General features: G+C 43.1%; 1 protein-coding gene across 1 annotated transcript in view; it reads right to left on the reverse strand.

Moving 5' to 3' along the window:
• Positions 1-25869, reverse strand: part of LOC141129234 (cytosolic phospholipase A2 gamma-like) — a 97146-nt gene that overhangs the window by 11341 nt on the left and 59936 nt on the right. The window contains exons 11-15 of the mRNA XM_073617137.1: positions 24510-24542; positions 16143-16172; positions 12934-12990; positions 8775-8870; positions 5709-5866 (exon numbers count right to left, since the gene is read on the reverse strand). Of these exons, the coding sequence (XP_073473238.1) occupies positions 5709-5866; positions 8775-8870; positions 12934-12990; positions 16143-16172; positions 24510-24542 (374 nt within the window). The remainder of the gene's footprint in view (positions 1-5708; positions 5867-8774; positions 8871-12933; positions 12991-16142; positions 16173-24509; positions 24543-25869) is intronic.

Raw genomic sequence — 25869 nt, forward strand, 5'->3', positions numbered from 1 at the left:
GTTACAACGTTTCCCCTGTACCCCAATAGTGATGATCAAACACAACTTGATTTAAGGAAAAATGTTTTCCTGTTAAAGTTGAAAATGGCTGCTAGCAAGACTCTAATAGAATTTCTAAAAATTAAAGTTGGCTTTCTCCTTTTTGATTGAGACATTTTAAAATCACCTTTTTGTAAAAAAAAAAAGTTTAATTGGAAGCCAACAACATGTTCTTCTTAAACCCTTTTGCTGCCAGGTCCATGCAACCTGACAGCAGGGAGTTTCACACACAATCTGGTGGCTGCAGCCACCAGGATTGTAGGTAAAGCTGACAGGCTGTGCTGTTCCCCTACTGCTTCCATGCAACCAAGGTACCGGTGCCCGTCCCCCATGCATGCCCCCCCCCCCCTCTGTCATGTATTCCGGCTCCGCTTGCCCATCTGCGGGACCAGGACCGACATGGTTGGCACCGGTGGGTGGAGGGGTGGGAGAAGAGCAACACACATCTGCTCTCCTCCCCTTCTTGCTGTGACCCAGAAAGTGTCAGGAGTATCTAGCACTCCCGCTCCTCGTTCCAGGATCCTGGTTTTGGCTATGGCACTCTCCTTGTCTGTCTGTCCACCTGCAGGGTGATTAATTTGGCCAGTTTCTGGATGGAAACCAAACCTGTTATAAGCCAGTCAAACACTCCCTCGTATGCTTGTGATTGAGAGTGATACCTGTGTAATTCCTGATCAACGCCCCCCCCCCCTTGTCTGTCTGCTCTGCTTCCGGTTTACTTGGCTGCCAAAAAAAAAAAAAAGACAGTATTCAGAACTGCTGATTTTGGCGATTTGAATACTTTTAAGTGCAAAGGAGGGATTTGGTGTCTTTTAGACCCGCCGAACCCTCCATAAAGAGGACCTGTCACCGTCTATTACTGTCACATGGGATGTTTACATTCATTATAGACCCCAGATCTCTCCATAAAGAGGACCTGTCACCACCTATTACTGTCACAAGGGAGGTTTACATTCATTATAGACCCCAGATCTCTCCATAAAGAGGACCTGTCACCACCTATAACTGTCACATGGGATGTTTACATTCATTATAGACCCCAGATCTCTCCATAAAGAGGACCTGTCACCATCTATGTTGTGACCATTCATCATGCTAATAATGTGTTGTTCCTTAAGTAAGAGTTTGGCTCCCTCTAGTGTCCTTTTAATGCTAATACTGTTAAGACTTTTCTTTTAATTCTTGAGAAACAGCACTGCAAAGCATTAGGGGAGATGTAGTTTAATAAGGAAGTGACTCATGTGATTAACTCAGTCTGGGAACTACTGACCCACAATGCCCAGTTCACCTACCCACACTGCCAAGTCACAGAACAGCCTGCTGGGTAAGGAGATAAAAGGGACAGGTGTGGCATGTTTCCAGCCTCTTGGGATGCCATTCATCCCCTGCTTGCAGTGAGGTCTGTGAGTGTGTCCTACAGACTACGGCCTGTAAGGCGTGGAGTGGAATCACTTTGACCTCTGAGGAGTTCCAGAGCACAGTCAGCTGGATCAGGGTGCAGATGGACTGGAGGACCCAAGAATCATAGAGGTTTCCTGCATTACAGTCACCAGCCATCAGAAGGAGCGGTGCGGTGTGAGGGCGCCAGCTTGGATTGGACTGAGATCTCAGGAAAGGAGCCTTGCAAGTATCTGGGCCTGTTGTGGTGAGTGGGCACTTGCCCAGATCAATATAGTGTACTGTTGACTAAGTGTGTCAGCTATTGACTGCTGGTAAGACCTGAAGTCCCACAGAGGTATCTCACTTATTCACAGGCCGCATGCAGTGGAACTTTGACATTTGTTTCTCTATGCTATAAAGTCCATGCAGAATTACACTCACTGCTAAGAAGGAAGTGTTATAAGGGCCTTATAATTGCAAGTACACAATTATTGGTACCTCCTTATTCCACAGTTTGTTCTGTACTTGATTTCCCGTTTGGATTTACAAATACTGCAGTCTAATACCATTAAGCTAGCGAAGATTCTGAAGACAAGGAACTTCTTTCACCATTTACTCTACATCTGGAACTTAGCATTACCACCTAGAGGGAGCCCTTGAGTACAGGACATGAATATATTGTATTTTACTGTTGCATGTTCCTAACATTGTGCTGCAATATTGGTATGTGTGTGTTCTCAGAGGTTTCAGTGGGAAGGCACACAGTATGACTGTTGTTTAGTATTGAGTGTTTGTCCCACTGTGCACCTGTTTGCATATGCTATCTATGGTAATCCTTGAATACAGTTTCACATTTACAATGACTGTTATATTGCCATTTACTGCCTCTGAGTTATAATACTGTTTATTGTGTTAAACTTCGACCTCAGTAAACTTTCATATGGTTAATCGATACCCTGTGTGAGTATATATCTTTATTGCAGCTGGTGCAGTGACGGGTACCAAGGTTACGGTAAATATACTGTATAGTGTATCTTTGCTGTGTTTCTCTATACTGTTGGGTCTTACATAGGGATGAGTCAAACACCCCCCAGGTTCAGTTCCCAGCAGAACATGCGAACAGGCAAACAATTTGTTTGAACACGTGAACACCGTTAAAGTCTATGGGACACGAACATGAATAATCAAAACTGCTCATTTTAAAGGCTTATATGCAAGTTATTGTCATAAAAAGTGTTTGGGGACCTGGGTCCTGCCCCAGGGGACGTATCAATACAAAAAAATGTTTGAAAAACGGACGTTTTTTCGGGAGCAGTGATTTTAATAATGCTTAAAGTGAAATATTCCTTTAAATTATTTAGTACCTGGGGGATGTCTATAGTATGCCTGTAAAGTGGCGCATGTTTCCCGTGTTTAGAACAGTCCAAGAGCAAAATTACATTTCTAAAGGAAAAAAAGTTATTTAAAACTACTCGCGGCTATTAATGAATTGTCGGGTCTCGGCAGTACACATAAAAGTCATTGAATAAAACGGCATGGGATTCCCCCACAGTCAATTACCAGGCCCTTTGGGTCTGGTATGAATATTAAGGGGAACCCCGCGCCAATTTTTTTTTTTTAAATGGCGTGGGGTCCCCCTCAAAATCCATACCAGACCCTTCAGGTCTGGTATGGATTTTAAGGGGAACCCCGCGCCAAAATAAAAAAAAAATGGCGTGGGGTCCCCCCCCAAATTTTTTTTTAAATGGTAGGGTTACATTTGTACCCCATTACCAATTCACACAGGCTGGGCGGAGATCTGGGGGTCCCCTTGTTAAAGGGGGCTTCCAGATTCCGATAAGCCCCCCGCCCGTATACCCCCACAACCACCGGGCAAGGGTTGTGGGGATGAGACCCTTGTCCCCATCAACATGGGGACATCCTCCCCATGTTGAGGGCACGTGGCCTGGTACAGTTCAGGAGGGGGGGGCGCTCTCTCGTCCTCCCTCTTTTCCTGCGGTCTGCCAGGTTGCGTGCTCGGATAAGGGTCTGGTATGGATTTTTGGGGGGACCCCATGTCATTTTTTTTTTAATTTTGGCTCACAGACTCTTCTAAATGTCCCCCAAAATACATAGCAGACCCTTAGAAGGTCCGGCAATGAATTGTCATTTGCTGGCAATTTTAACACTTTTTCCTTTGTAAATATCAGTGCTGCTGCAGCACTTTCTGTTCATCATAGAGATGTCTCCCTTCCCAGCCAGGATTAGGATACCCCCCAGGCATGTTATTTAACCACTTGCCTACTGGGCACTTTTACCCCCTCCCTGCCCAGGCCAATTTTCATCTTTCAGCGCTGTCACACTTTGAATTTCAATTGCACGGTCATACAACACTGTACACATTTGACATTTTATCACACAAATAGAGCTTTATGATGGAACCACAGGGACATATATGCTACTGCAGGACACCAGCTTTAGAGACAGGTGCTGGCTTGTGTAGACAGTCCATGTCCCTGGGTACTGAGTTCACTGCAAAACTTATTTTTTTGGTCCCTGAATGCTCCCTATGGTCACCTATAGCTCTCGGTTTCCCTGACGCTGGCAGACACTTTTTGACCCATATAGTGGTTTGATCATAGTACACAATATTTCAAGAGACTTGGAAGGCTTGTACCTCTAATGGACAGCATCCCCTGAAGAAGCCTGGAATATGGGCAACACATGTTGGGAACTGCATTTTAAAGTGCTGTATCCATAAATCTGTATTGAAACGTACTTGCCATAATTGTTTTTTAACAATTTTCTATTCTGTCTTTAAATAAAACTTTTTATACTATACCTTGAGATCATTATACCTTATTTTGAACCTTAAAAAATCCCATAAAATTCTTCTATATCTATCCAATGACAAGGAGGCATTGATGAGGAGGCACTAATGAGGCTGCACTGATAGGTGGCACTGATGGGCACTAATAGGTGGCACTATAGAGGAGGCACTGATGGGCACTGATGGGGAGGCACTGATGGGCAGTGATGAGGAGGCACTGATGGGCACTAAGGAGGAGGCACTGATGAGGCTGCACTGATAGGTGGTACTGATGGGCACTAATAGGTGGCACTGATGAGAAGACACTGATAGGTGGCACTGATGGGCAATGATGAAGAGGCACTGATGGGCACTGATGAGGCTGCACTGATGGGCACTGAGGAGGAGGCACTGATGAGGCTGCACTGATAGATGGTACTGATGGGAACTAATAGGTGGCACTGATGAGAAGACACTGATAGGTGGCACTGATGGGCAATGATGAAGAGGCACTGATGGGCACTGATGAGGCTGCACTGATGGGCAATGATGAGGAGGCACTGATGGGCACTGAGGAGGAGGCACTGATGAGACTGCACTGATAGGTGGTACTGATGGGCACAAATAGGTGGCACTGATGAGGAGGCACTGATGAGGCTTCACTTATAGGTGGTACTGATGGGCACTAATAGGTGGCACTGATGAGAAGACACTGATAGGTGGCACTGATGGGCAATGATGAAGAGGCACTGATGGGCACTGAGGAGGAGGCACTGAGGAGGAGGCACTGATGAGGCTGCACTGATAGGTGGTACTGATGGACACTAATAGGTGGCACAGATGAGGAGGCACTGATGGGCAAAGATAAAGATGCACCCATGGGCACTGATGAGGCTGCACTGATGGGCAATGATGAGGGGGCCCTGATGGGCAATGATGAGGGGGCACTGATGGGGAGGCAATGAAGAGGCTGCACTGATAGGTGGTACTGATGGGCACTGTTGGGGCTGCACTGATAATCAGGTCACTGATGATCACTGCTCTGTTTATCAGTGTAGATGTCCCCTTTAACACTTGCCGGTTACTGGCTCTCCTCTCCTCATGCTGTGACAGTGGGTGGGGAAAGGAATGCTGATAACCGTGTTTTCATTACAAGGAATTGGACATTTTTATTGTTTCACTTTAAGAATTAAAAAATCACTACTCCTGGATAAATGGAATTTTTCATTTTTATTTTTATTGGTACTGTACATGTACCCCTGGGCCGTGTCAGGGTAATTTTTTTTTTTTTACACCATCTTTCCAATAAGTCCAGAAAGTTGACATTTTTGGTTTGAGAGGTTTGGTTGCCTTTGATTTCCTTGGGGTTCGGGTTCTGCATCCAAACTGCTATGAACTTTGCCGAACAACGTTTGAATCAAACCCGGCTCATCGCTAATCATTTCATCACTTATGTTTACTTTCAATCGAGTTGCATCGAACGACCATAAAATGTGGTTACCTGGAACGGATCTCCTTGACTGAAGTCAAAAGACAAAATCAGATCTACTTTGCGATGAGGAGGCAACACTAATGGGTACGGAGTATTATTTTCCAAACCGGCGTCCACCAGACTGATGTGCTTTTTATGGAAGAGGTCGCAGTTTTCTGGGATTTTATCTAGGAAATAAATCAATGAAAATAATTATAGCACACAAAGTAAAGTCAAATAATTTAACCACTTGACTCCCAGAATATTTTAACCCCTTCATGACCAGGCCATTTTTTTGCCATTCAGCACTGCTCTACTTAAACTGCCAAACTCGTCCATACAACACTGTACCCAAATTAAATGTATATTATTTCTTTTCACACAAATAGAGCTTTCTTTTGGTGTTATTTGATCACCACTGGGGCTTTTACTTTTTGCTATATAAATGAAAAAAGACCAAAAAATAAAAACATTTTCTACATGCAGTTATAAAACATATCCAATAAAATCAAATGTATTCATGCATCATCATATGACTGGTATAGTGGTGATCGGGGACACTGACGGGTGACAATATCTAAAATAAATAAATAAATAAATACATTTTTATTCTTTTTTTTTTGCATTTTTTTCAACCTTTTGTTTTTTATTTTTTTTACATATTGTCATCAGAGTATTTCAGTGTCATCATAGTGACATTGCACCACTCTGAGGGATGATTTTTTATTTATTTTTTCTTTATTGCTGTGACTTCTTATAACAATGATGATCACTGTTCTATGCAATGGTTGTAACTGTCAATAATGGCCTTCATCCATGACAGCTTGCTTACTATTGAGATGCTGTAATTGGCTACAGCTAATCACACGGTACAGGGTGCTGTGATCCAGTCCAGGTACCATGTGATAGCTGTGGGCCAATCACAGCATCACAATAATAATCAAGCTGTCATCCATTCATGACAGTTTTGCTTACATTTAATCGCTATGATTGGTCATAGAGATCACATGATACCCCCAGCCATTCACTGCAGCTGAGTACTGGGAACTGTGATCTTCTGTGTCCAGTGGGCACAGCGGTCAAGGGATTGAACTGCTGCGTCCCCCAGGGGTACATGTACATCACAATGCCTGGGGGAGCAAAATGTATGGTAAATGTACTGCTGGTGGTTGGCAATTGTTTAAAGTTGCCCGCACGTCCAATCACTGTCCAAATCTTTCCCCCTCAACCTCCGCAACATCTCCAAAATTCACCCCTTTCTAACCAATGACACAACAAAGCTCTTAATTCACTCGCTGGTCATCTCTCGCCTCGATTACTGCAACTCCCTCCTCATTGGCTTACCTCTACATAGTCTACCCCCCTTCAGTCCATCATGAATGCTGCTGCCCGACTCATCCACCTTACCAATCGATCTCTGACAATCCCTCCACTGGCTTCCGCTCACCCAACAAATTTAATTCAAAATACTGACAACTACCTACAAAGCCGTCCACAACTCTGCCTCCAGCTCCATCACTGGCCTAGTTTCAAAATACCAACCTAGTCGTTCTCTTCGTTCTTCTCAAGACCTCCTGCTCTCTAGCTCTCTCATCACCTCTTCCCTTGCTCGTCTCCAGGACTTTTCCAGAGCCTCTCCAAGTATATAGAAACTCCTTTCCCCAACCTGTCCATCTATCTACTTCTCTATTAGCTTTTAGACGATCCCTGAAAACCGTCTTCAGAGAAGCCTACCCTACCCAAACCTAACAACGGTGTTTTCATTTTGTCCATCTTATCATCTCCCACAGCTACTACCCTTTTTCCCACTTGACCCTCTCTTCTAGATTGTAAGTGTTACGGAACGTCCCACACTCCACTTGAGTGCTTCCGTCAGTATACCGCTTCCTAAGTTCTGGAACCCCCAAGAACTAGACAACACCAGTCTTGGAGTACATCAGGACTAACTCTTTATTTGAGATCTCACACAAATTTATACAGCAGGATAACTCAAAGCTAACCTAATTAACATGAGCTAACTTACTAAAAAAATTACCCAGACCAGACGACTCAGAGACAGGACCTGTAGGACACAGACTTGTGGACACCGAGCTTCACACAGTAGTATAAACACAATAGCAGGAGCTAATTACAATTAACAATACAAACAACAATCTCCCCCCTCCTCAGCCTAGTCATCAACAGTTCATCTCCTAGCCAGTCCTGGAGGCTAATGTGATCAGCTCACTCAATTAACAGGTTGAGTTCAGAATCAAACAAACCAATAATAGTCTTTACATACATCCTGGGAGATATTGTGTACAAATATTACTGTCCCATTTTAAGTAGTCCAAGATATATTTTCTCACTCACCCTGTGCCAGGATAGCACAGGGCGACTTAGACATAAGAGGTATATGGGGAGCTGAAACAAGAACATCCCTTACTTTCCAAGGGATTCTGAGTTCCACGGGCCCTCCCGTCACAGTAAGCTCAAACGAGCAGGGCCCTCTGATCCCTCCTGTAGTGAATTGTAATGTAACTGTAATGTCTTCCCTGATGTTGTAAAGCACTGCACAAACTGTTGGCGCCATATAAATCCTGAATAATAATAAATAATAATAATAAAGTGGAAAATAAAAAATGTCCAATTTCTGTAAATAACATTCCTGGGGGTGTTCTAATCCTGCCTGTGAATGGGGCAGCTCTGTGATGTACAGACAGTTCTGCAGCAGCGCTGACATTTAAGAAGAAAAGATCTTACAATCTGAGGACCCGTTATCATAAACAAGGGCCATGTTTGCGAGGAGCCAACTACCCTACCAGTACGTTTTTAGAGTGTGCAAGGAAACCTGAGTACATGAAGGAAACCCACAAGGAGAACATGTAAACTCCATGCAGGTTGTGCCATGGTTGGAAATGAATCCAACAACTCCATTGCTGCCAGGCAGGAGTGCTAACCACCTAGCCACCATGCAACCTTACTGCAGTTGGAGACTGGAAGGTCGAGGGAGGGGGGTCAATACACCATCTAGAATTATGAATCATATCTGGTGATAAATAAGCAGTTTCTGGTTTATAGAACATTTCTTTGTTACAATGTCAAATATATGCTCACGTTTGCATCGGTAGAGGAAATTGTTTGTCGTTCCCCATTTCCACTGTGCAAGGCAAGATACGATGTTCTTCATCACTTTAGCATTTTTATAGACATCTAGGGAAAACAAAAACATTTTCTTGAAATAACCTGTGACTGTTGTCAGACAAGACTAAATGTTTGCGATATTAACGTTGTGCAAAACAGCGCACGTGATCCTCATGTATTGCTATCTCACAGTATTGATGCTGATCTAAATGATCAGGTTCCTGGGCAGGTGGCTTCTACACCCCAGAGGATCTTCCCAGTCTCCTTGGTTTGTAGTGTAGTGTAACAAAAATGGTAATTGAAGCACCACACCACAACTAAGAGGTATGACTTTATTCCAATAAAAGTCAGGGGGACAATCCAAAGAGTACACTATGTAGTTTGGTGGCCTAACCCCCCCCCTCTTCATTAGGGCTAGAAGAGTCAGTATTGGAAAAAGACCTGTGTGTTCTGGTGGATCATTGACTTATAAATCATTCTTTCTAGAAGGAGAACAGCTGAAGGTGTCAATTGTAGAGAAGGATCTGGGTGTTCTGGTAGATCATAGACATATTAATTATACATTTGAGGAGGAGAACAGCTGAGGAGTCAATGGTGGAGAAGGATCTGGGTGTTCTTGTAGATCATAGACTTAATAATCATACATTCTAGAAGGAGAACAGCTGGGGTTATCAATGGTGGAAAAGGATCTGGGCATTCTGGTAGATCATAGACCTAATAATCATACATTCTGGAAGGAGAACAGCTGGGCATGTCAATGGTAGAAAAGAATCTAGGTGTGCTGGTAAATCATATATTTAATACAGTGGCGGAATTACCAGGGTCGCAACAGTCGCACCTCCCCCTGTACCTCCAGCTGGCATCTAACTATAGAGGGGAGGGGGGCAGGAGGGGGCGATCGGCAGCTCTGTGATGTCTGTGGGATGTCCCTCCAGGGAGCACAGTTCACTTCCCGAGTATCAGTGAATACAATGGAGAGGGGAGGGGCCTCTGACCCGAGCAGGCACCAGATTCAGTGCACAAGTTTGTCCTTCTGCTTGTACACTCTGAGTCTTGCTGATACATGCTCGGGTCAGAGGCCCCTCCCCTCTCTATTGTATTCACTGATACTCGGGAAGTGAACTGTGCTGCCTGGAGTGACATCCTGCGGACATCACAAGGAAGCATGCTGCTTCTTCCATATGGGCTTCTCATGTAAGTTAAGCACAACACTGGCCCCCACCTGTCACCTTCCACACTGGCCCCCACCTGTCCCCTCTCACACTGGCCCCCACCTGTCCCCTCTCACACTGGCCCCCACCTGTCCCCTCTCACACTGGCCCCCACCTGTCCCCTCTCACACTGGCCCCCACCTGTCTCCTGTCACACTGGCCCCCACCTGTCCCCTCTCACACTGGCCCCCACCTCTCTCCTGTCACACTGGCCCCCACCTGTCTCCTGCCACACTGGCCCCCACCTGTCCCCTCTCACACTGGCCCCCACCTGTCTCCTGTCACACTGGCCCCCACCTGTCTCCTGCCACACTGGCCCCCACCTGTCCCCTCTCACACTGGCCCCCACCTGTCTCCTGTCACACTGGCCCCCACCTGTCTCCTGTCACACTGGCCCCCACCTGTCCCCTCTTATACTGGCCCCCACCTGTCTCCTGTCACACTGGCCCCCGCCTGTCTCCTGCCACACTGGCCCCCACCTGTCTCCTGTCGCACTGGCCCCCACCTGTCACCTTCCACACTGGCCCCCACCTGTCTCCTGTCCCACTGTCCCCCACCTGTCTCCTGTCACACTGGCCACCACCTGTCACCTTCCACACTGGCCCCCCACCTGTCTCCTGTGACACTGGCCCCCCACCTGTCACCTGTCACACTGCCTCCCCACCTGTGACACTGGCCCACCACCTGTGACACTGGCCCCCCACCTGTGACACTGCCTCCCGACCTGTCACCTGCGACACTGGCCCCCACCTGCCACATAGCCCCTCTTTTATCACACTGCCCATGTCATACTATTTCCAACTCACACTGCCCTCCACCTGTCATACTGCCCCCACCTGTCTCGCTGTCCCCTGTCACACTGCCCCCTTGGCACAATACCCTCCTGTCATACTGCCCCTTCCTGTAACACTGCCCCTCCATCATTCTGCCCCCTCGTCACAATGCCCCCTTCTGTCATATTTACCCCCCTCCTGTCACACTACCCCCCTCTTGTTAAACAGCCCCCCTCCTTTCACAGTGCTCCCTCATTACACTGCCCCCCTCTTGTAATACTTCCCAGGTATCCTTTTCCTGTAACACTGCCCCCCTCTTGTCACAATATCACCTGTCACACTGCCCCCCTGTCATACTGCCCCCTCCTGTCACACTGCCCCCATCATACTGCCCCTTCTTGTCACACTTCCCCCCTTCTTTCACAGTGCCCCCTCTTATCACACTCCCCCCTCTGGTCACACTTTCTAGATACCCTTCTTTGGTCACACTGCCCCCTCCTGTCAAAATACCCCGTCATACTGCCCCTCATCCTTTCACAATACCCCCCATCATACTGCGGGTCAGGGGCCCTTCATGGTTTCTTGCACTGGGGCCCTGAAGGTTATAGTTACGCCTCTGATTTAATAATCATACATTTTAGAAGGAGAACAGCTGGGTGAGTCAATGGTGAAGAAGTATCTGGGTTTTCTTGTAGATCATAGACGTATTAATTATACATTTTTAGAAGGAGAGCAGCTGAAGGTGTCAATGGTGGAGAAGAATCTGGCTGTTCTGGTAGATCATATACCTAATATGCATACATTCTAGGAGGAGAACAGCTGGGCAAGTCAATGATGGAGAAGGATCTGGGTGTTCTCATGGATCATAGTGTCAGTGAACCAACAGCAGGAGAAGGGCTCTAGGAACCAGTGTCTCCACCAGCACTTATGACAGGAGAAGGACTTTAGAACCCAGCATCTCTACCAGCACTTATGGCAGGAGAAGGTCTCCTGTTTGCTTCCTGTGTTCAATCCCGGCTATCCACCTGACCACGTCTGCTCTAAAATCCACCTGGCTTTTGACCTCGGCTATCCTCCTGACCATGTCTGCTCTGCTACCCACTCGCCTCATGACCTAGGCTTCCTGCTGACCATGCTCAAGTCTCAGCATTATTCGAATCCTGCAACACCTTACTGCCGCCACCTGCCTGCTGATTTTACGGCAGCACACCAGCTGTACTCTGGAACCTCCTGCACACAGTTAAGCAGGCAACCGGTGCTACTTTGGGCCTGACCTTTCCTGTTTCCACCCTCAGGGGGGTTCCAGAGTACAGCTGATGTGCTGGCGTAGAATCAGCAGACAGGTGGCACCCATGAGGTGTTGCAGAATTTGGATAATGCTAATACTGGAGAGTGGTCAGCAGGAAGCCTAGGTCAAAAGCCAGGTGGATTTCAGAGCACACATGGTCAGGTGGATAGCCGAGATCGAGCACAGGAAGCAAACAGAAGACAGGTCAAGGACAAGCTGGGTCGGTAACAGGAGACACATGAACAGTAATATCACTGAGATAACAAGATCAACCAGCAACTGCAATTACTAACAGAATATAGGCCCATGTGACATGCTGGTACAAAGGTTGGGTCCTAAAGTCCTTCTCCTGCCATAAGCGCTGGTAGAGACACTGGGTCCTAGAGCCCTTCTCCTGCTGTTGGTTCCGTGACACATAGGGGTTGATTTACTAAAGGAAATTTTTTTATTGTGCACTTTGCAAAGTGCAGTTGCTCCAGAGCTTAGTAAATGAGCAAAAGCTCCGCTGACATCCATCATCCAATCATGTGCAAGCAAAACTGCTGTTTTTTTTATTTTCCTTGCATGTGGGTACTCTTTGCAAAGTGAAGCTTTACCTCATTTACTAAGCTCTGGAGCAACTGCACTTGCAGAGGGCAACTGCACAGTCTATTTGCCTTTAGTAAATCAACCCCATAGACTTTTTAATCATACATTTTAGAAAGAGAGCAGCTGGGGAGTCAATGGTGGAGAAGAATCTGGGTGTTCTGGTAGCTCCTCCTACATTTTAGGAGGAGAACAAGGTATGCGTTATTTCTAGATAGAACAAGATAATATCAGCATCACCCCATCCTATAAATTGGAGCCCCTGCCTTACATACCTTGAATAGTTTCAGACCAGGATTTACGAATTAGTACGACTCCTATGATGAAGTAAAACAAGATGTTATCAATATCATCCCAAACATGACATGTACAGAAGAATATCAGACAGTTTTTTGCAGACCTCTTTTTTCTGATTGAATGGACATGAAAGATGATGTCACATTATATACTGCTACATTGTAACCTGTAATGTTGGAAGGTGTCACCCGTGTTTAGTAGATGGTGTGCCAGTCATAATGATTACAATACTAAAAGCTTCATAAAATATGGTAGCAGTTCAGACTCTTGTTCCTCATCAGAAGGTTTATTCAACATGATGGAAAAAATGATACATTATATAAAATATGAGCTGAAATCTGTATATGGAATATAGCTGTGATGACAGATTATATCCAGTGCATGTCTTTTTTATAAATCAGATTTAAATGATCACTCTACCTGTGAATGTACATATCTCTGTCAGCATATTTGTCTGTCAGGTTCCTGTAATTACTGAGCTCTCTCTGAAGGGGCCCTCTGCCTTTGTTTTTCAGTGATCACAAACAGGGCTTTCAATGGGGGTGGGGGGTGGACCCGGCCTTCCTGTACTGAGACCCCAACGGTTCAGCATAGGGCCCCATGGCAGAGAGGGGACTCTTAAAATATGTGTGGACATATGCACAGTAATCTCAAGGGCTGTGGTATCCAGCAATTAAATAAAAGTTCCCTGGGCCCCGTCAGTTCAGCAGCAGGGGCCAAGGACAGAGAATGGACTACTTAGTAATTTTAGTGAGGAGGCGGAGTAATCCTCTGTTCCACGGCCCCCGATCATTAAATTAAATTTCCGGCCTCTTCTTCTATATCAATCAACCAAGATTGGGAAGAAACTGAGAAGGCAAAATTTAAAGATGAAATATCTGCCTTAAATAATCCTCAGATTTATTTTTTTTTTCTAATCTTTGACTGTTTAATATCAGTTGATATACGGTACCATCAAAGTACAAACATAGCCTCTCCTTCTCTTTATTCATAAGATCCTCAGATTTAGTCACACAGCTTCTAGTTGACCGTTATCAGTGGGGGATTTTGGGTCTTTTTAGTCCACCATGGCCTGTATGGTTGTTGATCCATAATCCCTCCTCCACAGAAGCCATGATCTCCATACACTACACTGATGAAGGTTAAACAGCCTGAAACCCTGAGACAGTTGTATGGAGTTTGAAATAAATATCTAGTTTACATAATATTAGGATATATCTGGATTATGAACAAGCACTGCAAAAATGGACAAGCAAGACAAAAACAGTTTAACTATGAATGGCACAGAGAAACATAAAAACATCAGCTACAAAATAATACCTCAAAGGAGGAATAAGGTAATTATGTTCAATGTCTGATCAATGTTTATAAACAATGTTACTTTGTATCTCTCTATCTCCCGTCTGATCAGTGTTTATAAACAATGTTACTTTGTATCTCTCTATCTCCTGTCTGATCAATGTTTATAAACAATGTTACTTTGTATCTCTCTATCTCTCCTGTCTGATCAATGTTTATAAACAATGTTACTTTGTATCTCTCTATCTCCTGTCTGATCAATGTTTATAAACAATGTTACTTTGTATCTCTCTATCTCCCGTCTAATCAATGTTTATAAACAATGTTACTTTGTATCTCTCCATCTCCTGTCTGAACAGAGTTGCTGCACATGTTCTGTGTACTATGACATTGGTTTTTGGACGTATGTAGTATGTCCCATGTCTTAAACTAGTTATATTAAAGCTGCATATTTTACATCTTTGTCCATGTGTTTGCATAATATAAAAAAAAAATTATAATCAAGGTACACTTAAATATAACCAAAGGCCTGCTATGTGCTAAGAAATAACGGTGTGAAGATCATCTTATACTAAATGATGAAATAACTTTACCTGCATAAACCTGTGCATACCAAAACATCGAAATCTGGTCTGGCGGTGAAGGTTCTAACTATTCCAGGACTTGAATGGGTTAATACCCCATTAATCTATCACAAGAGTTGATTTGGCTTTGCGGTATTTATTGGTGATCTATCATTACATTCCATCCCCCATATCACTGCCCCGGGTCAGCACTGTGCTGAGATCTCTCTGTGATAATAAGCTGTGATCGATCTACACACCTCCATTCACACAAATGTTCGCATTTTTTTATTTCCATTCACCGAGTCATCATCAGCACTACTTACCTGATTGCATTGTAAACTGTGTATCTTCTGGCGTTTGTGGCACTGCATAAAGTGAAACACACAGAAAACATGTAGAGAATGAGTGACTCCGCCTCCACTGATATGTATTTCACATTTCACAATACATCTCTCTCTCTCTCTCTCTCTCTCTCTCTCTCTCTCTCTCTCTCTCTCTCTCTATATATATATCATACATTCTAATATATATATATTGCCATTTAAGGCATTGATTAAAGAATATAATCAAGGGACACCTAAAAATAATAAAAAAATTCCTCATCAGTGCTGAGAAATAACGGTGGGAAAATTGTGTTTGTATACTAGATGGTTAAACTGGTGCATGGCAAAATGTGGTCTGGTGGTGAAGGTTCTAATTATTCCAGGACCTGAATGGGTTAATATCCTTTTTAATACATCCTGGAGTTGATTTGGTTTGCAGTATCTGCTTGCCATTTATTGGTGCTCTGGCGTTACATTCCATCCACCTCTTGGCAGGAGCATAACTAGAACCTTCAGGGCTCAAGTGCATAAAAAAACCATAAAGGGCCCCCATGACTTCCGGGGCCCTTTCCTTTTGGTCCTGAGGTCCTTTCCTTCAGTCCCCGGGCCCCTTCCATTGGTCTCAGGGCTCTTTCCATCGGTCCTGGGGGCCCTTTGCTCCAAGCCCATGGCCTTTTTCTCTTGGCTTGGGCCATTCCCACTGTTCCTGGGGCCCTTCACTATGTTGAGGGGCTATTTATAAGCCCTAGTTCACACTGATGCGACTCATTATGTGACTTTTAGCACATAAAGTGGCATGGCAGGTCAAAACACATTAATTTCATTGGGTGTTGTCTTAGTCAATGTGACTCAAGTCACAGTGACATAAAAAAAAAAAATCCTGCACTGCTTATCTGCGACTTTGGTGCAATTTGAGTGCCATAGACTGCAATGTTAAATCACAAAAGTCACAAGGAAGTCCCAAATAAGCTGCAAGCAAGACGCAAGAAAGTCCATAGGTTGGACTTGATGGACTTTTTTCAACCTCGCCTACTATGTAACAATATGTAACTATGTAACATGGAAATCACATGCAAGTCACACTTTGGGATCGCATTAGTATGAACCCTTTCACATCCTCTACAGCAGGCTCCCTTCCTGTTGTCTTGCCCCCCCCCCATTGGCAGAACACCAGAGTCTGATGTAAGTATGACCTGTGAGACCCTGATAGTTCCACCACTGCCTCCTGGATAGACTATCATTTGACCTTATAAGTAGGGTTGCACCGATACCACATTTTTAAGATCGAGTACAAGTACCGATACTTTTTTTTCAATGTCATGTGACAGTGGCACTAACATGCAGCACTAATGATGCATGGATTGTGTCAGTAGTTTTTTTAATGTATTATTTAAATGCATTTTGTACAATTTTTTTTTTTGTTATTTTTTTTTACAATGCTTTCTTTTTTTGAGTGGATGGTGCCAGTGTGTTTTTTATTTTATTTTTAAAATTATTTTTACAATTTAGCCTTTTAAATATTTATTACAATTCTTTATTTTTATTTTTTTTTTATCAGCACAGTTGGGGAGTGGCTTTGGTGAGATATCAGGTGTCTTGACAGACCCCAGAGATCACCATTTTGAGACAGAGAAAGGGACTAAGGACAGAGATTCCCCAGTCCCTTTCCCTGCAGCCTCAGCTGCACTGAAGATGAATGGAGAGGAGACAGAGGCTCCTCTCCATTCATAAACTGAAGCATCGTAATCACAATTTACAATGCTTAGTTATGAATGGACGGAGTCACTGCCTCTGTTCATTCGGGAAAAGGAAGGAGCTGGTAAATTGCATATTTACCGTCTCCTTCCTCCATTCTCCATCCTCACAGATCGAGGACAGAGGGGGCAGAGGAGCATGGAAGGGGACAGGAGAACGGAGGGGGGCAGGAGAATGGAGGGGGACATGGAGGGGGACCGGAGGAGCACAGAGATCAGGAGCACAAAGGAGGACACAGGGGACAGTTAGGGATGATCAGTGCGGCGGTGGGGAATTACAATCACCAATCTACCTGTATAGATTCCAATAAAGCAGCTGAAAGCCATGGGGAGGGAGAGGAGAAGAAGTGGCTGTCAGCTGCTTTATTGAAAGCTAAACAGGGAGATCGGTGATTGTAACTCTGCCACCATCGCACCGATCACCCCTGACTGCCCAGGTATCGGATCAAGCATCAGAGCATTTGCCCGAGCACAAGTACTCAGGCAAATTCTCAGTATCTAATAATAAAAGTGATCCGCACACACTTCTAACACATTAATATTGAGGTGAAATAATCCAAATCATTGGTAAAAAAAGTAAACACAGTAATTGAGATCCAAAATGAGTGTGTATACATCAAAAAAGTCCAAATCAAAGTGATAAATTAGTGACAATAATCATGAGTGTCCATAATCCTGGTGAATCTTCTAAATAGACAATTATGTTGTGAAATTGATGTTAATCTTCGTGGACAGATAGTCGCGTAATGCCCCCAGAGCTCTTACCTCCAGATAGAGAACAATAAGCCTTAGATCGGTATCCTGAGATGGGATCGCAAGTATATCATCTGTGTTTCCAATCGATGTCCATGTGGCTGGTTATGGACGTGATTCGCGATCTGCTGAGAAAACCTTCTCTCTGCTGACAGCTTGGTTAGCCTCATGGTTCCGTTATCGACATTCAATATTCGCCATTAAAAGAAATAAAAGAATACAGGCCTCCCATAGTGTAATATGTAAAGATAATGCAGTTTATTAGAAATGCCAAGTTGCCTCTTACATTTAAAAAGATAAAAACAAGCTTATCTGTGTGTAACCGTGTGTCAAACATGCTCCTTACATCACTTTCGGTCTCTCAGACTTCTGGCCAATCACTACGCATGTTACGTCACAACACGTGACCTCATCAGGGGAACCGGAATGGTTGTTGAGCCATTCTATTTATGTGTAGGAACAGGAGGTGAATTAACAGCAATTTTGTTTAAAAATTGTCTTCACCATGGCGGCGGCCATTATTTTGGAAGGTGAAGGTGAATTGAAATCGGGAAGATTTTGAAATAAAGTTGGGTGAATTTTTTTCTATGTGAGAACTGTCGCTCTCATGGTAGCGGCCATTTTGTAAGTATGATTCTATATTAATGGCTATATTCTAAAAATGCATTAATAAAATGCATTAATAAAAATGCATGAATATAATAACTTAAATGAATAAATGTACAATTGAATATGAAAATCATTATGTATATAAAAGAATAAGATGAATTTGAGGATAAATATAGGGTTAAAATTGGAATAGGAATATATAAAGACCCCAGTACTCTGATGTTAGGTAAAATCATGGGACGTTTACTTGATCAGGCTGATTAAGGTGACCTCCTAAATGAGAAGATCATTTTTTAAAAAAATAAAGGGAATATGGTTCCGGAAATGACACAATGAGCATAGTAAAATAAAAAGTCAAAAATTACTTAGAAAACAATTCAAGTCAAATTCCACATTGAGGCCGTCAGGTACAAGAGTATGTAGAGTGTGTATCTATTTGGATTCTTTTTGACTGATGGACCTAACTTTATGTGCCCCCTTCCACAGTTTGTTGTATTTCTCTATGCCCCAAAATTGTAAATGTTTAGGGTCATTGTTGTGTGCTTGGGCAAAGTGTCTTGATACATTGTGTTTTGGGAAACCTTTAATGATGTTTTGAACATGTTCCCTTATCCTAACTATTAGTGGTCTTTTTGTTCTCCCCACATATTGCAGATTACAGCTACATTGTAAAATGTACACTACCCCCTCCATGTGACAATTAGTCCTTAATTAGAAAGTCCTTAATTGGATAGTTTTGTCCTGTTTTATTGGAGGTAAACTGCGTTTTATTTGTGGTTTCTTATACACAAAGCAATATTTGCAGGGGAAAAGCCTTTGCCATTGGTAGTCCTATCCAAGTTTTTTACCTCATCAATTTGATTTTGGATGAATTCTTCAGTGTAACCCTTGTCCTTGAATTTGTTACTTATAAACGTGGCTTGGGTTAGAAAATCTTCTTCAGTTGTGCAATTTATCTTAATTATTACCAATTGGCCCTTTGGAATATTAAAGAGCCATGGTTTAAAATGACAGCTGTTCATAGGGAGGTAGCTACTCACATCAGTGTTTTTGAAATGTGTCTTGGTAATTAGCTTGTTCTCTACGAATGTGATATCCAGATCTAAGAAGTTGATTTGTTTGTTGCTGATGTTCCACGTAAGTTTGATGTTTTTATCGTTGTTGTTCAGTTTTTCCAAAAAAATTTCCAGTGTTTCCTTGTTTCCATTCCATACGATGATAAGATCGTCTATAAATCTTTTGTAAAGAGTTAATTCAGCTGGTGGGTTAGTGTAGATCATTGTGCCATAAAGGCATTTGCTACACTGGGTACAAACTTGGCACCCATAGCTATGCCTGTGATTTGCTTGTAATACGCTTGGTTGTGCCAAAAGTGATTATACTTGAGGCAGAACTCTAGGCATTTAATCAAATACTTTCTTTGTTTACAAATAAGAGAGCTGTGATTGTGTAACAGCCATTTTATTGACTCACAGGCCTGATGGTGTTGTACAATGGAGTACAGAGAAGATACATCTGCTGTCACCAATAAGGATCTACCTTCTAATACTGGGGTGGTTTCTAGTAACTGGAGAACATGTTTGGTGTCCTTAAGATATGCTGTGGTTCATTGTACTACTGGCTATATAAAGTTGTCCAGGTATTGTCCCATTCTTGAAGAACGTGAATCGATAATAAGAGAAATTGCACAACTGAAGAAGATTTTCTAACCCAAGCCACGTTTATAAAGAAATAGAAAAATTGATAAAAAGACACTGGCACACTAGCAAAAAGTGACAGACCTCTCAATTAAATTCTTCCTGAAAAACCGAACATACTCTATAAGAGAGCACCAACTTTAAGAGACATTATTGTAAAAAACATTATTGAACCACCTAAAACTAAGGGTTATTCCTTTTTTAATGTCAAAGGGTTTTTCCCTTGCAAATATTGCTTTGCGTTTAAACACTCTAAGAAACCACAAATAAAATGTACACAGTTTACCTCCATTAAAACAGGACAAAACTATCCGATTAAGGACTTTATCAGTTGTCACACAGAGGGGGTTACAATGTAGCTGTAATCTGCAATATGTGGAGAGAACAAAATGACCACTAATGGTTAAGCTAAGGGAACATGTTCAAAACATCATTAAAGGTTTCTCAAAACACAATGTATCAAGACACTTTGCCCAAGTACATAACAATGACCCTAAACATTTACAATTTTGAGGCATAGAGAAATACAACAAACTGTGGAAGGGGGCACATAAAGTTAGGTCCATCAGTCAAAAAGAATCCAAATGGATACACACTCTACATACTCTTGTACCTGACGGCCTTAATGTGGAATTTGACTCGAATTGTTTTCTGAGTAATTTTTGACTTTTTATTTTACTATGCTCATTGTGTCATTTTCGGAACCATATTCCCTTTATTTAAAAAAAAAAAAATGGTCTTCTCATTTAGGAGGTCACCTTAATCAGCCTGATCAAGTAAACGTCCCATGATTTTATCTAACATGGGGTCTCTATATATTCCTATTCCTATTTTAACCCTATTTTTATCCTCAAATTTATCTTATTCTTTTATATACATAAAGATTTTTATATTTAATTTTAAATGTATTCATTTAAGTTATTATATTCATGCATTTTTATTAATGCATTTTTAGAATATAGCCATTAATATAGAATCCTACCTACAAAATGGCCTCTGCCACGAGAACGACAATTCTCACAAGGAAAAAATTCACCCAACTTTATTTCAAAATGGTCCCGATTTCAATTCACCTTCACCTTCCAAAAAAATGGTTGCCACCATGGTGAAGACACTTTTTAAACAAAATGGCCGTTAATTCACTTCCTGTTCCTACACATAAATAGAATGGCTCAACAACCAATCCAGTTCCCTTGATGAAGTAACGTGTTGTGACGTAACGTGCGTCGGGATTGGCAGGAAGTCTGAGAGACTGAAAGTGATGTAAAGAGCATGTTTGACACACGGTTACACACAGATAAGCTTGTTTTCATCCTTTTAAATGTAAGAGGCAACTTGGCATTTCTAATAAACTGCATTATCTTTACATATTACATTATGGGATGCCTGTTTTCTTGTATTTCTATTAATGGCGAATATTGAACGTCCATAACGGAACCACGAGATCCTGAGGCTAACCAAGCTGTCAACAGAGAGAAGGTTTATTCACCAGATCGTGAATCATGTCCATAACCAGCCACACGGACATCGATTGGAAACACGGACAATATACAGGCAATCCCATCTCAGGATACCAATCTAAGGCTTATTGTTCTCCATCTGGAGGTAAGAGCTCTGGGAGCATTACGCGACTATCTAGCCACAAAGATTAACATCAATTTCACAACATAATTGTCTATTTAGAAGATTCACCAGGATTATGGACAATCCTGATTATTGTCACTAATTTATCACTTTGATTTGGACTTTTTTGATGTATACACACTCATTTTGGATTTCGATTACTGTGTTTACTTTTTTACCAATGATTTGGAATGTTTCACCTCAATATTAATGTGCTGGAAGTCTGCGCGGATCACTTTTATTATTATTTACCTTTCTTTTATTTAAGTGTACACTTTAGATCTTACAGCGATTTCACTGACTTCACATTCGTTTATATCATATATTCACTTAATTAGTAGTGCAAAGGACCTCACTTTAAATGCTCAGTATTGTCACCGATACTGATACTAGTATTGATATTGGTGCAACGTTACTTAAAAGGCTCCCTTCCCGCTGTCTTAGGTCCCACTTCTCCCCACGGTGGCAGAACAACAGAGTCCAGTCACAAGTATGACCTTTGGGACATAGTTCCACCACTGTTGCCTGGATAAACTATAATTTGACCTTAAAAGGCTCCCTCCCCGCTGTATTGGGCCCCCCCCAGGGTGGCAGAACACCAGAGCCCAGTCACAAGTACGACCTTTGGGACCTTGATAGTTCCACCGCTGCCTCCTGGATAAACTATAATTTGACCTTTATAAGGCTCCCTCCCTGCTTTCTTGGGCCCCCTCCCCCCAGGGTGGCAGAACACCAGAGCCCAGTCACAAGTTTGACCTTTGGGACCCTGGTAGTTCCACCACTTCCTTCTGGATAAACTATAATTTGACCTTATAAGGCTCTATCCCCGCTGTATTGGGCACCCCACGCTGGCAGAATACCAGAGCCCAGTCACAAGTACGACTTTGGGACCTTGGTAGTTCCACCACTGCCTCCTGGATAAACTATAATTTGACTTTATAATTTATTTATTACATATATTTTTCACAGCAGACTCCAGTGGGTTATCCCCATGCCCTTTTGCTCCTCAGTTTCCCACGTTGTGATGTATGGACACTCTCTATTGATTGGCTGATAATTTTTTTGTTTGGTTAACTTCCCGTGTAAGTTGGTTTTTGTAGTAATGTCACATAAACCTGCAGAGCTCCCAAGAAACTGCGGGAGAGAGTTATGAACTCCTAAATTTGTGTTGTGTAATCGGGTTGCGGTCAAGGAGAAACGGTAGGAAATTCAAATGGTGGGTGGGTATGACATTGCCCAGCTTTCAAAGCAAAAAAAAGTCTTTATGGTAGAAGGCCTTTCCTATATGAGGTATTATTAGAAAATACACTGCTCAACTATTAGCCAGAAATATTGCCCAGAAAAATGAAAAGGTAGAGAAAACACAACCCCCTACCTACATAGTGTCCACTAGAGTTGTCAATAGTAACAAGTACGTTGTTTTGTGTAATAGATACTGTGGGCGCGCACAGGTCCGGCAGACTCGATATCTGCTGGTCACCTGTGATCGCAGTACAGAGAGGCAGAACAGGGATCTGCCTATGTAAACAAGGCAGATCCCCGTTCTGGCAGGGGACAACATGGAGATCTGCTGTTTCTAGGACTGCTGTCGCAGTCCTGCTAAAAATTGCTGATCGCCGCCATTACTAGTAAAAACATAAAAAAAAGTCCATAAATCTATCCCATAGTTTGTTGATGCTATAACTTGCGCAAACCAATCAATATACACTTGGGATTTTTTGTACCAAAAATATGTATCAGTCACTGATGATCTGGGGAGCCATGTCATCTGCTGGTGTTGGTCCTCTGTGTTTTATCAAATCCAAACACAGCGCAGACCTCTACCAGAAAATTCTAGAGCAATTCATGCTTCCCTCTCTTAAGCAGCTTTATGGAGATGCTGATTTTGTTTCCAGCAGGACTTGGTACCTGCCCACACTGCCAAAAGTACCAATACCTGGTCCCATGATCATGGTATCACTGTGCTTGATTGGCCAGCAAACTTGCCTGACCTAAACCCCATACAGAATCTGCGGGGTATTGTCAAGAGGAAGATGAGAGACACCAAACCCAACAACGCAGACGAGCTGAAGGCCGCTATCAAAGCAACCTGGGCTTCCATTACACCTCAGCAGTGTAACAGGCTGATCACCTCCATGCCACGCCGCATTAATGCCGTAATTCATGCAAAAGGAGCAGGGACATGCAGTCAGGGGAGGCAGGTGAGGCAGAAAATAAATAAACAAAAATCGAGTTTTGAGGGTCTTAACTTGGCAACCTGAGGTCACAGAGTCCAAATCCTTTGGTGGATGGGGGGATTATGGTGTGGGGTTGCTTTTCAGGGGTTGGGCTTTGGATAATTTTATGCTCCCAACTTTGTGGGAACAGTTTGGGGATGGCCCCTTCCTGTTCCAACATGACTGCCCACCAGTGCACAAAGCAAGGCCCATAAAGACATGGATAAACGAGTTTAGGGTGGAGGAACTTGACGGGCCTGCACAACCTGAGTCCTGACCTCAACCTGATAGAACACCTTTGGGATGAATTAGAGTGGAGACTGTGAGCTAGGCCTTCTCAGCCAACATCAGTGCTTGACCTCAAAAATGCGCTTCTGGAAGAATGGTCAAACATTCCCATAGACACACTCCTAAACCTTGTGGACAGTCTTCCCAGAAGAGTAGAAGCTGTTATAGCTGCAAAGGGTGGGCCAACTCAATATTGAACCCTACGGACTAAGACTGGGGTGTCATTAAAGTTCATGTACGTGTAAAGGCAGGCGTCACAATACTTTTGGTAATATATATATATATATATATATATATATATATATATATATATATATATATATATATATATATATATATATCTTCTAAATTACAGAAAACATAATGAATCCACTGCTCTGTATACAGTAGCTCTATAAATGGCAGTAGGTGAAGTCTCCTCACCACCAGTAATCCAGCTCTTGAATCTTCCCCAGGTTCCTGGATAAAATGAACAGAAACAATCAGTGTGGAGTGTATATGACATGGATACAAAGATTCATTTACTAGGGGGCACAAAGGTCACAAATCACAATAGTGATGAATTTCAAAGAATAAAAGTAAATGATTACAAAAACAACAAATTCATTTGGTTCATTTCTTTATGACTTCAGAGGGTTTTATGAGTTCAGTAATACGTGTCACACTCTGTATTGTTAGGATTGGCCAAAGTCCCAAAATATCAAAGTCGCAAGCACCACAAAGATACAAATTAAATCCTGAATATACAAAACAAATTCTGAACACAAATCATTCTAACATAACGAATATGATGAAATTAAATGATTGACAAAATTATCTGAAATAAAACAAATTTGTTCGTCATGCAAATCTCTAATGATTACTATGAATGACATGATATTATTAAATTTCAGTAGAGCATCTTTGTAATGACAGATCATCTTATCCTTCATACGTCAGATAATCTTCTAGATTGCTTCTAACTAGAAGCAATTTTCTTTAAAAATTTCAATGTTCAAAAAACAACTATCTATTCGTTGTGGAAGGAAGGGAGGGAAGAAGGAAGGGAGGGAGGAAGAAAGGGAGGAAGGAAGGGAGGGAGGAAGGGAGGAAGGGAGGAAAGAAGTGAGGAAGGGAGGAAGGGATGAAGGGAGGAAGGGAGGAAGGGAGGAAGGGATGAAGGGAGGGAGGGAGGAAGGGAGGAAGGAAGTGAGGAAGGGAGGAAGGGTGGGAGGAAGGGAGTGAGGAAGGGAGGAAGGGAGGAAGGGATGAAGGGAGGAAGGGAGGAAGGGATGAAGGGAGGAAGGGAGGAAGGGAGGAAGGGATGAAGGGAGGGAGGGAGGGAGGAAGGAAAGGAGGGAGGAAGGAAGTGAGGAAGGCATGAAGGAAGAGAGGGAGGAAGGAAGGGAGGAAGGAAGGGAAGGAGGAAGAAAGAGAGGGAGGAAGGAAGGAAGGAAGGAAGGAAGGAAGGAAGGAAGGAAGGAAGGAAGGAAGGAAGGTAGGAAGGAAGGAAGGAAGGAAGGAAGGAAGGAAGGAAGGAAGGGAGGAAGGGTGGGAGAAAGTAAGTGAGGAAGGAAGGAAAGGAGTGAGGAAGGTTGGAAGGAAGGGAGGAAGGGAGGAAGGAAGGGAAGGAGGAAGAAAGGAAGGAAGGAAGGAAGGAAGGAAGGAAGGAAGGAAGGAAGGAAGGAAGGAAGGAAGGAAGGAAGGAAGTGCCTCTCTCTACACTAGTACACTGTGATTGGAGGGTCACTCCCTTGAGGGGGCGGGTACATGACACCCTGTACTCACAGGTTGCCCTTAAGCTGGC

The sequence above is a fragment of the Aquarana catesbeiana genome, linkage group LG01 (genome assembly GCF_042186555.1).
Source record: "Aquarana catesbeiana isolate 2022-GZ linkage group LG01, ASM4218655v1, whole genome shotgun sequence".
Lineage (NCBI taxonomy): Eukaryota > Metazoa > Chordata > Amphibia > Anura > Ranidae > Aquarana > Aquarana catesbeiana.